The sequence below is a fragment of the Phascolarctos cinereus genome, unplaced genomic scaffold (genome assembly GCF_003287225.1).
Source record: "Phascolarctos cinereus isolate Bilbo 61053 unplaced genomic scaffold, phaCin_HiC Scaffold_5;HRSCAF=322, whole genome shotgun sequence".
In the NCBI taxonomy this organism is placed as follows: Eukaryota; Metazoa; Chordata; class Mammalia; order Diprotodontia; family Phascolarctidae; genus Phascolarctos; species Phascolarctos cinereus.
In genome coordinates, this window is record NW_027555958.1 from 337,956,582 (window position 1) to 337,974,264 (window position 17,683).

The following is a 17,683-nucleotide window of genomic DNA, read 5'->3' on the forward strand; positions in this document are numbered from 1 at the left end:
TCATCATATTGTTATAGTTATTGTGCACACTTTTCTTTTATGTAACTATTTAAACAAACGAATACATAATAATTCAAAGTTCAACTATGAAAAAATTCTACATGAAAAAACATTCACAAACTAATACATATCCTGCATAAAACATATTAAGCCTAACTGCACAAGACTCAATTTAGTAGTACACTCCATACATTCTAATTTCAGCCAACAGATGTCACTATAACTACTAAAAAAAACTTGAGATTATAAAGTCATATAGTTAGATATTTTATAGAAGACAGAAAAAATGCTATTTATAAAAACCATATTAAAAATTGCAGCCATGATTCAATATACCTATGTTAACAGTAAGAAGGGGAGATAGCTAATAGGGAGCTATTTGAGAAAGGAAAACTAAAATCAAGCTAAGCAAAGAGATAATATACCTTGTGGCTAGATTAGATCATTAAGTAATGATGCAAAACACTACATAACCTGGCAACTCTCTGTTACTGCTTTTGGGTTAAATGGATAAAGAGTTGAAAAACAATTATTTTTGCTAAACTTGAAATGAAATGTTCCTCAAAATAGTAATATTAAGAAACAATTCAGCATATTAATGCTATAAGAAATTGTATGTGGAGATTGTTGAATGTAACACAAATTTACTTACAATTTGCCATCTTTGAAAGATCGAACTAGAATATTGTCCTTCTTTACTGCAATATCATCACTGCAATCTGGGCAGACCACCTTTAAAACATATCACATAAAATATTAGAATTTGCATTAGATTTTTTAAAATTACATATAAATATGACAATCTGTCAAAGAAATGATCACTGACTTTACATGGAGGCATTTTTAATATTAATTTATCTGGCCCTATCTTTCTTCTTAAAGCTCTGATTTATTCAAGTTTTGGCTCAGGGTTATGCTTTCGTTTTCAGGAGGGCAGTCTAGAATGAAAACAGAAACAAGCTCAAGGTCTATACAAGAATGAAGAACTGAGCTGGAACTGAACAAAGGTAGAAATAGCCACAAGAGAAACTCAAAGTAAGACTAGAAAAGGAAAAGATATATGACACCCCCACACACACCTCCATATATCTACCTTTTTAAAAAATACACATAATTTTAATTTTCCTGTGATTGTGATGTTAAAATAAGGGCCTTTGTGGAAGCAAGTATTGAAAGGATTGGGCTGAGTTTTCTATCCATTTGGTTTTTAATATGTAGATCAATTTCTTTCAAACTACTGTGGGTTTTACAGAGGAGGCTTTGTAATACTTTTCAGGGCCCAATGACATCAGTACAGAGTTCTCTAAGAAGCTGGCCATCAAATATGAATCCTTTTATCATACTTCAAAGTATTTTAAAATGAATATTGTTGCACATCTAACTAAGGTGGGCATATGCCGCTTGAACTTGATACTATTTATCATTAAAGGGTATTTGGTAAAAATCGGTCTGGGTTCCATATAAAGTTTAATTACTTGATATTTAAAAGACTTTGTTGTAAGGCAATAACACCTATAAGATAGTATGAATTAATGATACAATAAGATACCCAGGGCAATTATTAACAGCTGACACTTCCATAGAGCTTTAAGGTTTGCAAAGTACTTTACATACATTATCTCATTTGATTCTCACAACTATAATACAGGCACTACTATTAACCCCTTTTTATGGATGAGAAACTAAAGCTCAGAAAGCTTAATTGAATTAGGATTAATAGAAACAATACTAAGTGTCAGAAGGGCTGCTAGGTGACGCAGAAGATAAAGTGCAGGGCCTGGAGTCAGGAAGACTCCTTTTCCTGAGTTCAAACCTGGCCTCAAGACAGTTACTTATTAGCTATGTGACCCCTGGGGCAAGTCACTTAACTCCATTGGTCTCAGTTTCCTCCTCTGTAAAATGAGCTGGAGAAGGAAATAGTAAACCACCCCAGTAACTTTGCCAAGAAAACATCAAATGGGGTCATGAAGAGTAGGACACCACTGAAAAACAACTAAACAACTGTCAGAATTGGGATTAAAACTCCTTTCTGATTCTTAATCCAAGCATTCTGCCTACTCTTTCACTCTGCCTCTATGGACAGTGTTATCAGCCAGGCTCAATCGTACTTTTATTTATATAACTGCAAGAAAATCCTACTGGACATTTTAAGAAATGTTTTATACGAATACATGTACTTATTTATAGCAGATAGGTGATGCAGTGAATACAGCACTAGGTCCTGAGTCAAGAAGACCTGAGTTCAAATTTGACCTCAGACACTTTACTAGTTATGTGACCATGGACAAGTCATTTGACCTCTGTTTGCTTCTGTTTCCTCATCTGTAAAATGGGGATATAATAGCACCTATCTCGCAGAGTTATTGTGGGGATCAAATGAGATCAAATTTGTAAAGTGCTTAGCACAGTGTCTGGCACACAGTAAGAGCTATATAAATGTTAGCTATTACATTATTATGTACTTAGTCCTACTTTTCTAACAAGTTAAGATTGTCTCATTAGCTATGGAAATAACAAGGTATCATTCAATAAATGTACCAAAGAATGCACATCATCACTTGGATTAAGGGATGTGGCAGTTGTTGTGAGGGGAACAGGAGAAAGAGAAGGTAAGTTACTCAACATTTTATTTTCAAGTTTACATTAAAGTTGCTTATTAAGATGATGGTCTGAAATATCCCTGATAAGACTAATACATACAAATATAAGTACTAATAGAAAAAAGGGAGAAAATAAAGAAAGATTATACCAGCATTTGATGTCTATAAAGTATGGTAAAAAGAACACTTCAGCCAAAGAGCAAGGGGACTGGTATTGAGACTAAAACTTTTCTGGGGCTCTTTGAGTCAGTGGAGCCTCATAAGATTTTTTGAACTTCAATAAAGTTTCTGATAGAAAAATTTACCTTTGCTAATTTTCTTTTCCAAAAAATACAAAGAAAACATTGGTACAGTAGAAAAGACACTGGCTTGTACACTCAGAGACCTGGGCTCAAATTCCATCTCTGATATTTATTACCTTTGTGACCTTAGGCAGGTCATTTAGTCTCCCTGAACCTCAATTTCCTCATTTGCTGAATGAAATGGCTGGGATCTCTGAGGTCCCTTCCAGCTTTACATTTAGGATCCTGTGATCTTTTAAAACCAATTTAAAGCTTACCATATTGATAATAAGAAATATTAGGTCACACAAGCAAATATGTAATGAATAAAAGTTGCTAATTTGTTCATTATTATTAATATCAGGGGTGGCAGAATACATTGTATTCAGAATGTTAGCAAGTCATTTTCTAGCAGGTTCCAACTTTTCTTAGTTACTTCATGAAGACACCTACTTGGGCATTCTTAATAAAAAAATTTTTTACCACAGGTGACTATGGAAATAACTGTGCTTCTAATATGGCAAAGTCTATGTATAACAACATAAACACTTTTTTTCCCTTCCCTGTCAGGGAGAAAAGGAAATTTCCGTTTATCAATACAAAATAATGAAGAGTAAGAAAGATTCTAACATTTCAACTGAAATTTTGAAGTTATTTATTCCTTCCAGTTGTTTGGGAGAGCAACAATTTAAAATAAACTTAGTGAAAAAAATTCCAGAAAGAAGTAGCCTTGCTTAAAGAAGCCAAAAGAAGAGTAAATAAGTAACCTTCCAAATTCTTTGTTTGTTAAAAGGAGGTTCGTATTACCTACCTTACCTTTTGAAATCCCTATTTTCCTTAGCAAATACTGTACAGAGATAATATTTATAGCACCATTCTAATAGCTAATACCAGAGGCTTCTGAAAGCAAAACCCAATAATTAAATATAAATGAGATCAATTTTAGAAAACATTTTTATTCTCCTTAAAATGACAATTCCATATGTATTCACACTAATGAAAGGGTATTCTGGTATTCGAAGTCACAAATGTAGAAAACATTTTGTAAAAGAAATCTAAATGCTGATAAATGTAGAAGTACAACTTTGATTTACGAGAGAAGGTTTTTAAATCTTTTGCTCAAAAGTCCAGCTCCAGTGCCTCTAATTCTTTGCATTTCAGAATCAGCGTGGAGAAAGAAAAGAATACAATACAGGCTTAGCCACTGTTAGGAAGTCTGTTGCTATTTAGTAACACAACCATAAGTAAATCATGAGTTAGATATACGCTATTTTACCATGCATACAAAGTAGGCTTAAGAATAGGGACCATCACTTTTTTCTTTGTAGCCCTAGTACCTAGTATAGTATTTTATACATATAGTAGGTGCTTAATAAATGCTGGTTGAACTGAAGTGAACTGAATGGCTGACCAGACAAGGAAAAGAAAAGGAAAAAAAAGTCATTATTTGTACTAAAATAGTTAATATGTTTTAAGGAAATGAAGGTGGAAAAGGGATCTGAGTCCACAGGTAAATTACAATAAAATTTAGAGAAATACATTAAAATCTAATTTGCATTTTGTTCTTGATTATTTTACCACTAAAACAAAATAAACCAAAATAAAACCTATGTTAACCAATTGGTATAAAGAATACTGTTCCCCACATCCTCCAAAGTGGCATCATTTCCCCTCTGTATTTAGAAAACTGACAATTAAATCTTTTTACATTAAGTATACTCACCAGAGCTGGAAACCACAGAGTTTTCTTTTTATCCAAGCTTATGTAGTCTACACATACAACTTTTCCTAGTAGCTCATCAATTTGTTTCCTATCATCTTCATCTTCATCACTGGAGGATGATGAAGATTCTTCCTCTGGACTGTAGGAGAAAGATCATTACATCTGAGTCCTTCATATTTGATTCCCCCACAAGACATTTATAAATAATGATCATGTTAGGTTAATAAACTTTGGTATTTAAAAAAATTTGTATGCCCTTTCCACAAAACCAACAGAACTTCCTAAAATCCATAAAGTAAAAAAGCAATACAAACATAAGGTTAACATTATAAAAAACTAGTCAAGATTTTAAATAAACTTTTTTTAAAAGTATAATTTCAGTAAGCTTAAGGACCAACTAATTTTTAGAATCTTTTGGCCACTGTATCATCAGAAAGCACAAGTCTCATATTTTGTACACTACCTTTTTTTTTTTAAATTTAATTAAAATTTTTTTTCCCATATGCTTTTGAGTTGAAAATTTTTCTCCCTTTTCCTCCCCCCCCACCCTCCCCAAGACGGCACACAATCTGACATAGGCTTTACATTTACATACCCATTAAACATATTTTCACATTAGTGAAGCTGTAAGTAAAAATTAAAACCAATAGGAGGAACCATCAAAAAGATGAAACAAAACTCAACAGAAGGTAAAAATAAGTGATAGCTACACTACCTTTTAATAGGACTCTTTTCTGCCAAATGTCCTTGGCTTCAATGCTTTTCTCTTAACCCTCGGCTTCCATAAAACTACTCTAGCTAGAGACAAAAAAATTATTCAAATTTTTTCAAAAAGGGGAATACAGCAGAAGAACAAACCACAGAACAGTGGGCTTGACTGTGTCTCCTACTTCTTGGCAGAGAGTTGGATTAAAGATACAGAACAAGGAATGTGTTTTCAGCCCTGGCTAATGTGTTGATTTGTTTTGGCTCCCCCCCCCAATCTCTGATTTGTATCTGTGAGGAGCTCCCAATGAAGAACACTCTCTACCAAAGCAGATCAGCATCTTATACATAGTCTTGAAGAGTCACATGAGGCCCTGATGCCCATAATCACATAACAGGAGGTGGCAAAGACAGGATGGAAAGCCAGGCCTTCCTGATATTGAATTCACTTCTTTATCCACTGTGCCACTGTGCTACTGTGCTAATCTGCTTTAAAAGAAATCCCTATTGAGAGGGGGAGAATCATGTGGAAGTGACAGTGAAGTTAAAAAGAAGAAAAGACCATTAATAAAACATTTAAAAATAATGAAAAAGAAGACACCATGCCAGACTAGCCTCATTTCTTTTTTTTTTTTAACAGTTATTAGACTGGTAGATGAAGGGAATCTTACAGATATACTTCGCAGTCTGCTAGATTTAAACAATGACAATGTCTCCCATACTATTCTTAATAACAAGATGGGAGAAATGTGTAAGTAATACTATAGTTAGGTGGATTCAGAACTGGCTGACTGACCAAACCCAGAGAGTAGTCTTTAATAGTCTGATGTCAATTCAGACAGTATCTACTAGTGGGTGCCAGGGATCTGTGCTTGGTTCTGGACTTTTACTAATGACTTTTAAAACAACATAAATGGAATCTTTATCAAATTTGCAACAAAGGTGAAAGAAACGACTACCAAACTGTATAATCAAATCCAAAAATGTCTAGAAAGTGGACTGAACATAACAAAATTAAGTTTAGACTCGAAACTGGACATATGTTTTCATTAGTATAGGGACCTCTTAGTGAAGGTGCTTCCTCTAACAAGAAAAATCAGCACATTCTCAGAAACTTAAAGTCTTAAAGGGATGCCTCAGTAACTAACAGGTTAGGTGATCTGCCCAGAATCACTAAGCCTTATGTGTTAGAGATAGGATTTGAATCAAGGTCTTCCTTGCTTTGACACTAGGGTAAGGAATATGGTGGGTTTCAAGTGAAATTGAAAGGGGAATGAGAGAGAGAAGAAAAAGAGAAAAAGGAAGAAAGTATACAGAGAAACAAATAGAGAGGGAGGAGGGGAAAGAAGGAAGGAAAAAAGGAAAGGAAAAAGAGAGAGAGGCTAGGGATCCACCTAATTCCAAGTACAAAATCATGTGCATTCAGGGTGGTCACTATAGCTACTAGATAAGGGTCAAATTGGAAGAGTTTAACAGTTATAAGTACTGGTTCATTCTTACAGGCAGTTACTATGGAGTCACTGATTTTTAGCAGAAGAGAATCAATGTTTATCAAAAAATTTTAATTTAATGGTGATAAATATAGTCTTATACTTGAGTTCAAAAAGCCAACGTCCTAAGTACACGTTGGATATAATTATGGCTAGAATACTTTTTATCTGAAATGGGGAGTGGGGGCTTTAATGGATTGTAATGTCTCACACCTAACCAATTCTCTCTGTTTAAACAGATACCACCTTAATTCAGGCCCCAGACATTTCCTGCCTAGGTCACTGCAATGTCCTCCTGTTCTCCACTGTCTCAAGTCTATCCTTACTCTGGTTTAACCTCTAAACTTCTGCCAAAGTGTTCCTTAAATATAGATCTGACAATGTCATTCTTCTCAATAAATACTAACAGCTCCCCACTGCCTCTAAGACAAACTATAAACTCCACTGTTCATCTTTTAAAGTCCTTCATACCCTGGTCCTAATCTATCTTTTGAGCTTTGTAGAATATTTCTCCCCCTCCAGCACTTTGCTATCCAGCCAAACTACTCTTTTCTCCATACTTCTCACCCAATCCCTAGGGCCTTTGAAATGAGACACCCCTGCCCCCATGACCAGAATGGACTTCTTTCTCACATCCACTGCCTCCTCATATGGAATTCCTATCCATAAGACTCAGCTTAAGTACTACCTCTTACATGAAATCTCTCCTGAACCCTACTGCTAGTACCCTCATTCTCAAACTACTTTGTATTTACTTTCTATATTTATTCTATATGAATTTTTCTCCCCTTATCAGAATCTAAGCACCTTGTGAGTAGGAACTGTTTCATTTTTTCTACTTATATCCTTGGGGCCTTGTGCCAGGCATGAAGTAGGGCCTTAATAAATGTTAGACTACTGATGTAGGAGGATAATCCTATTGTATCTTCTCCATGTTTAGATAACATCTGAAATACTATGTTCAATTCTGGATGCCACATATTTAGGATGATCTAAAGCCTCTGGAGAATGTCCAAAGGATAACCCTCAGTATGGTTGGAGGGCCATGGGACCACACCATATCAGAATCAGTTGAAGAAAAGACTTTGGAGGGTGAGAGGAGAGTACACATGACAACATTCTTCAAGTATTATCATATGTTGTCATATGGAAGAAGGATTACACTTGATCTGCTTGACTCAAAGTAGAACTAGAAGCAACGGACTGGTACTTCAATGAGGAAAATTTAGACCTGATGTTAAGAAAATTTTCCTTAAAATTAGTTATCCATAAGAGAAAGAGTAGACTTTCTTGTTAGGCTGTGAGTTGTCCCTCACTAGAAACCTTGAGGCAAAGGATAGATGACCATTTGTCAAATATGTTGTTGAGGGGATGGATTCTTGTTCAGATATGGTGTGGCCTACATAGTCCCTAAGATTCCTTCCAACTCAGATTCTGTGAATGAGTGAATGAATGAATGAAGCATTTAAATAGCACTTACTAGGTGTAAAGCACTGTGTTAAGCATGAGGAATACAAAATGAAAATTAAGACAGCCTCTGCTCTCAAGGTCATATTCTAATGGGGGAAGACAACATATATGGACGGTTTCAGCTCCAAGTCAGATGGAAAAGTCCCACAGTTCTCAGTGTACAACAGAAAAGGAGATAAGTCATATCGTTTCTAAAATGTCATGCTGTTTTAAAAAGTGACATTTCCATTGATAAGATCATATCTATTTCTAATGCTGAACCATTTGACAGATCTAAAGACTTTGGTGACAAGAGCTTCATTTTTCTGGGTCTTCAGCACCTATGGCTGTATCACCTATATGAGCATGTGCCAGGCTACATTTCAACAGGAGCTGCCTCCCAGGATGAGCTTCAAGCCCTGGGCTGGAAATATTCCCATTATAAAAGCTCTTGAGTTCAGGGTCCTGGGCTATCTCCATTAGAATCTGAAGGGATATGGTGGTCAAATAGTGGTGGATGCCTGATCTGCCCAGCCCATGATGCCTCTATAGTTCTCTGGCAGCTGAGTGGAGGGTGAACTGGAATGGGGAGTGACTACTGCAGACCACTGTAATAGTCCAGGTGTGAGGGGGTGAAATCTTGTACCAGGATGGCAACTGTATCAGAGTACAAGTTCAGCTCCATTTGCTCCATGAATTCCTGTCCATTTCCCTTCTCTCTCAACACACTCTCCTCAATTATTTCATCAACAGCCAACTAATCAATACGCATTCATTAAATGCTTAATATGTGTCAAGCTCTGTCTTAGGGCATGGGGATCCAAAGACAAGAGTGAAAAAGTCTTCATCTTCAAGGAGCTTCTATGTACATGAAGACAACATGCATATACACAGATGTGTACAAGAGACAAGAGATATTGGGAAGGAGGCCCCTGAAGTAGGGGCATTAAGAAAGCCTTCATGTTAAAGAATCAAAAGAGACAACTTATATAAAGTGCTCCGTAAACCTTAAGGTATATAATTGTCACCTCTGAGGCACACAAAGCACTATACTTGGTGAGAAGGGGGGGCAGTGCAAGCAAAAGGGACTGGCTTTGCAAAGGCAAGATGAAAAAAAAATCAAGTGCTATATATGAGGAACTGTAAGAACAGCCCTTTCCTAATTTCTGTTTCGACTGATAGCTCCAGAATTCTCCCAGTCACCTTTCCCTCAATCTGTGTTCAAATACAGTTTACTTCTACAATACCCCTTGCATCTACTCCTTCACCTTTCCAATCTCACTATTATTACTCCAAGTTTGGGTTCTCTTGTCTGAACTACAACAGCCTCTTATTAGAGTGTAAACTCTGTGAAAATAGAGGTACATGTTTCTTTTCAATTCTATATTCTCAGACCCTAGGATACGGCTTTGCATGCAGCTGTTTAATATAGATCCTGAATTATATCATATTCTAAAGAAACATGTCAAACTAAAACGGGGGTAACTTAAAAGAGCTGCCCTGTTCAATAAAAGACTAGGATGAAGAATTGTTTGATTTTATTTACTTTTAATTTTGAAAAACAAGTATTTGCTCTTCATCATTTCTTTTTTTTTTCTTTTTGGTGAGGCAGTTGGGGTTAAGTGACTCAACCAGAGTCACACAGCTAGTGAGTGTTATGTGTCTGAGGCCAGATTTGAACTCAGGTCCTCCTGACTTCAGGGCTGGTGATCTACACATGCGCTACCTAGCAGCCTCCATTATTTCTTTTTTTAAAAAAAATTATTTTTTCTGAATTACACATAAAGACAATTTTTAACATTCATTTTTTAAAAATTCTGAGTTCCCAATTTTCTCCCTCCCTTCCTTACCTCCCCTGTTCCTGAGACAGTAAGCCATTTGAAATAGGTTATATATGTGCAATCATACAAAATATGTGTCCATATTAGTCATTCATCATTATTTTTAACAAAGTATCACAAGCAGAATATAAGTGGGGTTTTTGTATTGCTAACTTGGACTATATCAAATCTTAATCTTGAAGACTTCACATTCAATATCAAAGAAAATTAAGAGTTCTTACAACTGATGGTGCCAAATACCTAAAATATTATACAACAAAATTAGTTAAAGGATTGTGTTCCTCAAAGGAATGTCTTCCTTAAAGGAATGTCTTTTGTGAGAAGACTGAAATTGAATGATTTCACTAAACAGAGTAGTTGGTTTAATGGATTAAGTATTGTGAATCTTTAGTTGCCTGATTTAAAAAGGGATATTACTAACTCTTTTAAGGTTACAACAATATCATTATACATTTGATTATCTGTGATATATCTAGTGTGCACTGCACTACTACAGTGTTTATAGAAGGCATAAAGTCTTTGCCATAAAAAGCAGCAAATTTTGAGGACAGTATAAAGATCATGTTCAACTGCTCAACTTTAATGATCCATCATGCAACTCAAATGTTCCATAATAAATTTTTAAATTTAATCACTATTTATAATGATTTTTTACAAACAGTAAACATTACAATTTTCCCTCTATTTAGAAGAAGAGAAAAGTATACCAGGGTTTTGTAAATGTCTTATTAATACCATTCAAGCTATGAAGCCAAAACACCAGTTATTCAACTAATGTCAAAATCTATTATGATGGAAACAAGGTGACCCAAAATAAGAGTCCAGAGAGTGCTGGATCTGTTGTCAGGAAGACTTGAGTTCAAACATGACCTCAAATATTTGCCAGCTGTGTATCCACGATAAAGGGGACTCAAGGAAGGCCCTAGCACATTGTGTAGAACCCCTCCCATCCCCCCTCTCCCAATCCTTCTCCACTCCATCAGGGCACACTTACAGAAGACAGGGAAGAGAGGTACAGAGGATAGGCAGGATGAGTTATGATCTATATAACTAGAGGGGAATACCTACATCTATGAAACCACAATTTCACTTTAGTAACAGAGAAAACAGGAAATGGCATCTACTCACCTAAGGGATCCATTCTGAAAATAGTAATTAAAATATCTAATTTTTTACTAAATGTCTTAAAATACAACATCATCTTGTCAATACTATTAAAACAAAGTACCTGTCAGAATATGACAGGTTTTTGAGAAGAAAATCTTTCAAATTTTTTCAGTTAATTTTCTCTCTGGATAGATTTCAATATTAAAATATCACATCCACAATAACAGCATTAATAAAAACACTTTGAGATTTGCAAAGCACTTTACCTATGTTATCTCTTTTGGTCCTCACAACAATCTAGGGAGGTAGGAGCTATTAATATCTCCACTTTATAGATGAGGCTCACTGAAGTTAAAATGATTTGCCCGTGGTTAACACAATTTGTAAATGTTTCAGAAAGAATTTAAACTCAGATCTTCCTAACTCCAAGTCCAGCACTTTATCCACTGTGCCACTCATGGGACTCATGAAGAATAATGCCAAGAGAAAAATGAATAAGCATAAACTAAATGCACAAAGTTAATAAAAAGGGATTAATCCAAATTAAGAATAATAAGTTACCTACTGAGAAAAATATTTACTTAATAATTAAAAATTTTTAGAGTTGTTAAAATGAAGGGGAATAGTATCTTCATGATAGAAGAGGAGCAAATGACTAGAATAACAGACATTAAAACTGAGTGTTTCATTAACAAATGTAAGAAACTTTCCATTTTTCTCTATTAAAATTACCTTTTCATTGCCAAAAATAAATTAAGAAATGATAAGTTTATGTTAGATTAATTTGGAGAGATGATTGAAACCTTGTTTCTAAACAATTTTTCTATACCTTTAATAATTACTTAATAACTAGTTCCACAAACTTTCTGACATGTATTTATAGTTAATAACCAAGTGAAAACTAAACTAACACAATATGTATAAGTAGAAATTAATTCTGGTACAGCTAATGGTTATTAAAAAAATGAAACCAACTTACATATGATTAGATCTTCTTCCTCTGTTTGTTTTTTTTCCTATGACTGGTGTGCCAAAATGTTCAGGATTGGTAAGTGGAAGCTGGTCTAAAGTCTATGAATAAGAACATAAAATGATGGGGAAAAAAAGCAAGTTATTACTCTGCAAGATTAGGAATCAAATTCATTTAGTAATATTCCTAAATTAAACAAATTTCCAGGAGTTTATATCCCAATGGAGAAGATTCACCATTCCCCTAGAATAGTCTCCCCCACTGGAATACAAACTCCTTAAATTCAGAGATTGCCTTTGCTTCTCCATTTTGTATCTATAGCACTTAGCACAATATTTGGCAATAATCAGTGTTTAATAAACACCTGCCCCTCTCCCTTACCCTTTTCCTCTTTTCCTTCTCTCTCTCCCTGCTCTGTAAGTTCCTTGAAGATAGGAATGGTGTCTAATAAATATTAAGCATTTAATAATTGCTCAGAGATTGATTAAAAAGTGTTCTAATTGGTTTCCCTGCCTCAACTCTTTCTCTTTTCTAATTCATCTTCCACAAAGCTACTATAGCCAAGTATTCCAAACGTTTAGTGGTTGGTTCCCTATCACCTCTACACTCAAACATAAGCTCTTCCATTTAATACTCAAAACCATCATAATTTGGCCTAACCTACTTTTCCAGACTACTTATAAATTACTCTTTTCATGCTCTCCTCAGTCTAGCCAAATTAGTCTTCTTATTGTTCTTCATAGATGACATTTCCTCAGGAATTTCCATGCCTTTATACTGGCTGTCTCTTATTCCTGGAATTCACTTCTTCCTCACTTTCACCTCTTAGGATCCTTTGGTTCCTTCTAAACTCAAGTGCCAGCTTCTACATAATGCTTTTCTTGATAAATTCAGCTTCCAGTGCCCCCTTCCAATGACCTCATCTTTATTTTATATATGCATATATAAAATGTATCTCCCCAGGTAGAATGTAAGCACCCTTACGGCAGAAATGGTTTCATTTTTGTTTTTATATCAAACACCTATATATAGTAGGCCCTTAATAACAATGGTTGGCATTCTAGTGAGCAACTATGCCCAGAGGGCTATAAAACCATGCACACTTTTGACCTGGCGATACCACTACTAAGTCTGTATCCCAAAGAGATTTTTAAAAAAAGGGGAGGAGGGACAGAAAGGACCCACATGTACAAAAATATTTATAGCAGCTCTTTCTGTGGTGGCAAAGAATTGGAAATTAAGGGGATGTCCATCAACTAGGGAACGGGTAAACAAGTTGTGGTATATGATTGTGATGGAATACTATTGCTCCGTAAGAAATGACGGACAGGATGCTTTCAGAAAGACTTACACGAACTGATGCAAAGTGAAATGAACAAAACCAGAACACTACATAGCAACAGCAACTGACAATGATCAACTATGAATGACTTGGCTATTCTCATTAATAATACTATGATCTAAGACAATTCTGAAGGACTCGTGATAAAAAATGCCATCTACATCCAAAGAAAAAACTGATGACATCTGAATGCAGACTGAAGCATACTCTTTTTACTTTTTTTTCTTGGTTTTTTTGTTGTTGTTGTTGTCATTGTTTGTGATTTCTTTCACAACAAGACTAATATGGAAATGTTTTACATTGACTGACCATGCATAACCTATATCAAATTGCTTGCCTTCTCAATAAGGGAGGAGAAAAGGGAGGGAAAAAAGAATTTGGAACTCAAAAAAGATGTTTAAAAATTTTACATGTAATTGGAAAAAAATAAAATATGTTTTTTAAAATGATGGCTGGTTGGCACTGTCTTCAAGAATGCAGGATCATCTATATTTTTATTAATTTAAAGAAGACAATGTCTGTGAAAAAACGGACTTTCTTTTGGATTTTTTTTGTGGTCATTGTGATTGCTTTTTCCTCTTATTAGTTTCACATTCTTCCTTCATTCTAAAACTTAGACTGGCATCTAGCTCTGACAATCATAGTACATTTTATTTTCCTGAAGGGGGGAATAACTTATGATGCTGTTTAGTTTTGTACTCTTGGTGTGTTGGTAAATTTTTAAACTGTGCTAACTGCAATAAATTATATAATCTGGAAAAAAAAGAATATAGGATCATCTCCATACCATAATAAAGCATTGAAATAACATTTTAGCACACTATAAACATTTAGGGAAAGACATTCCCCTCTCTCTCTTCCCCTAATACTTAATACAGTGCCTGGCACAAAGGAGGTCCTTGTTGAACTGTACAGATTGGTCATATCAATGATTCTCAAAATTTTTTGCAAAGGTTCTCTTTTTTTCCTAAGCTTTACTGATTTCCCCCCCCCATCATATTAATTTTCTGATATATCACTTCCCCACCACAGAATTCTTTCCTTGGAATAAAGAGAATGCTAAACAAAACCAATAAAACACATACTATCAGACAGTGTGCATGAGATTTTCACACCTACAGATTTAAGTCTGTGTTGAGATATAAGAAATAGGATTAATCATTTGATAAGATGAAAACTGGTCAAAGAAATTACATTCAGTGTTACTTTAACTTATATTATCATAGTCATTGCATGAATTATTTTGGTCCACTTATTTCATTGTGTATCATTTCAAACAAATCTCCCCCTCTTTCTCTGAATCCCTCATATTTGTAGTTTCTTAGAGTGCAGTAATATTTTATTACATTTATATATTAGTTTACAAGACAGCTAGGAGGCACAGTGGATAGAATGCCAGGCCTAGAGTCAGGAAGACTCATCTGGTCTCAGATACTAGCTATGTGATCCTGGGCAAGTCATTTAACCCCGTTTGCCTCAATTTCCTCATCTGTCAAATGAGCTGGAGAAGGAAATGGCAAACTGCACCAGTATCTTTGCCAAGAAAACCCCAGGTGGGTCATGAAGAGTCAGACAAAAGTGAAATAATTGAACAACAAAAATCATAGTTTATGCTCTCAATTGGTCAGTTTCACCACTGGCCAGTTGTAGACCAGATTACACTATACCCCAGTCATATTCTTGTCATATCAGTTATATATTTAGCTCTTCCCTTATACTTTTTGCTCTGGGAACAGTAATCAAATCACTCTTGCAAAAGGCATATCAACTAATTTCTACATAATCCCATTCACTCCTGTGGCTTAGACCAAACCAACTTTCCTTTTCCACAATACTCCTATACAAATTGTCTTTCCAATTAGAAATGTCAACCCCTTGAGGGCAAAGACCTTCTTGCTTTTTTTTTATTTGTATCCCCACAAACATCAACTGGTGCCTAGAATTTAATAAGAGCTTAATAAATGTTTTTTCATCCATTTCTGAATCTATTTCCCCAGATAATGGGCATACATTTTATTCCCAGTTTTTTAATATCACAAGTGCCACTACAAATATTTTGGTCTACAGCTTCCTTTCTTCTCATTGACCTCCCTGGGATACCAACCTACTTATGGGGTCAAAGGGTAAACTGGTATGTGCATATGAGTGATTTTTCAAAGTATTTAATAACTAATCTATATATTTCCAAGGTTTTTTTGAGAACAACTAAATCAATTCAGAGTTCCACCAGTTTACTACTAGGGTGTTTACCCCTCAAATACTGACTAATGCCATCTTTTACTACCATGACTAATTTGATAGATGTGAAGTTAAAGCTTAATTATATTAATTTTTACTTATTTGATTCAACTTGCAAAGCATTATTAAATACCTACACCATGCCAGGTAACACACAAGGTTTTAGAGAAATGAAGACAACAAGAAAGAGGAGCTTAAGCAATCTTCCTACAATAATTTGGTTTTTTCCTTGAAAACTATTTGTTCATATCATTTGATCACTGATCTATTGGGACTGGCTCTTTGATTTAGTTCTGTTAATTTCTTATATATGATCAGATTTTGTCAAAGATATTTGATTCCCCTCCCCCCTTTAGAGTTTACCTTATTTTAGCTGCAATGATTTTGTTTGTGTAAAAGCATTTTTATCTTTAAATAATCACAATTCCCTATTTTGTCCTTGGTGTCACTAGTTTAGTTGCAGATTCTCCCCTTAATTGTTGATTTCTCCTCTCCTCCTTCTCTCTCTCTCTCACACTCACACATATGACAACAAGAACCTTTATGTTTGGGTCATTTATCCTTTTGAACTTTATCATGTTATACTGTGCAAGATGCTGGTCTAAACCTATTTCATAGGTACTTTCTTCCTTACTTATTATAGTTTGTATTCTTGTTATGAGGGAGTAATGAGTATTCCGGCGCACTATTTTTTAATTAAACAATGGGCTACTGTGATTGACTGCTTTTGAACCTTGAATGTGTATACACACACACACACACACACACACACACACACACACATACACACATAAAACTATGATTGAAGGTCATGGTAAGGATGAAGACCAGGGCTAGCAGTTACAACTCAGAGGGAAAGGTAGAATGACAATAAACTGTGATCAGATAAAGGAATTTCAGAGTTATGAATGTGGAAGTGGTGATTTGTAGGTGATGGTAAGATAAAGGTATGACCATCTCTCTGTGTAGTTACTGCGGGGTGAAAAAGTAGTTCATATGAAATGAATGAGTTGAGGAACTAGAAGGTTAGGGTGTTTCAGGGAAGATCAAGATGTCTGTTGAAGTCCCCTAGCATATGAGGGAAGGATTTAGAGAAGAGAATGAGCTCTGAGTCAGGTGCTGAACTCACTGAGGAAGGAAGGAAAGTGTTCTAGAGGTCACTGGATAACAACCACCAGAATCTTGACTGAATGAACTCACTACTTTAACCAATAAACTGGGGTACGAATGAAAATGCAACCATTCTGAAAAAGGATGTCCAGGAAAGCTGTGTCATGAAGGGAGATTCATGGTTCAGCGAATGCAGGAAGATGGAAAGAGTAGGATAAGAAAAGGTTTAAAATGAAAGCTAGTGGGCAGCTAGGTGGTGCTGTGGACAGAGCACCAGCTCTGGAATCAAGAGGACCTGAGTTCAAATCCAGCTTCGGATATGTATTAGCTGTGTGACCCTGGGCAAGTCACTTAGCCCCACTGCCTAGCCCCACCCCCCATAATAAAAATAAATGAAAGCTAGTCTTTTTTTTTTTTTAAACTATGGAAGATGAAGAAAAAAGTCCTTGTCCTCAAAGAGCTCAAATTCTAAAGAGGGAAAACAACAAAAGAGAATTAAAACTTAGAATGTGAGGAGGGGAGGTGGAAAAGTCCAGGGAGTTAAAGGCAGAACTTGAAGAGAATGAGAAATAAGCATGGCTGGCCTGAACACTTCCTTAAAATGGAAGTTTCAGGAGGAACTACAATTGAAGGAGGGGGACAGAGGGGCAAAGGAATCTTCCAAGGTGAGAAGACTGCAGAAGAAGCATGGTAGAGATGTCTGGAGAATCAAGAGCAACCAAAAGAGACATCAGGAGTAAACATGGCTGGCCCAGGAATTTTCTCGAAATGGAAGTCTAAAGGAAAAATTTACCACATGAGGGAGGAAGGTAGAAAGGTAGAGGGAT

General features: G+C 35.5%; 1 protein-coding gene across 6 annotated transcripts in view; it reads right to left on the reverse strand.

Moving 5' to 3' along the window:
* Positions 1-17,683, reverse strand: part of ARID4B (AT-rich interaction domain 4B) — a 202,517-nt gene that overhangs the window by 75,998 nt on the left and 108,836 nt on the right. For all 6 annotated transcript variants that reach the window (XR_013487288.1, XM_021000411.2, XM_021000414.2 and 3 more), the window contains exons 7-9: positions 12,176-12,267; positions 4,605-4,743; positions 653-732 (exon numbers count right to left, since the gene is read on the reverse strand). Coding sequence is in view for 5 of the 6 variants with exons in the window: in XM_021000411.2 (XP_020856070.1) it covers positions 653-732; positions 4,605-4,743; positions 12,176-12,267 (311 nt within the window). In the remaining variant the exon portion in view is untranslated. The remainder of the gene's footprint in view (positions 1-652; positions 733-4,604; positions 4,744-12,175; positions 12,268-17,683) is intronic.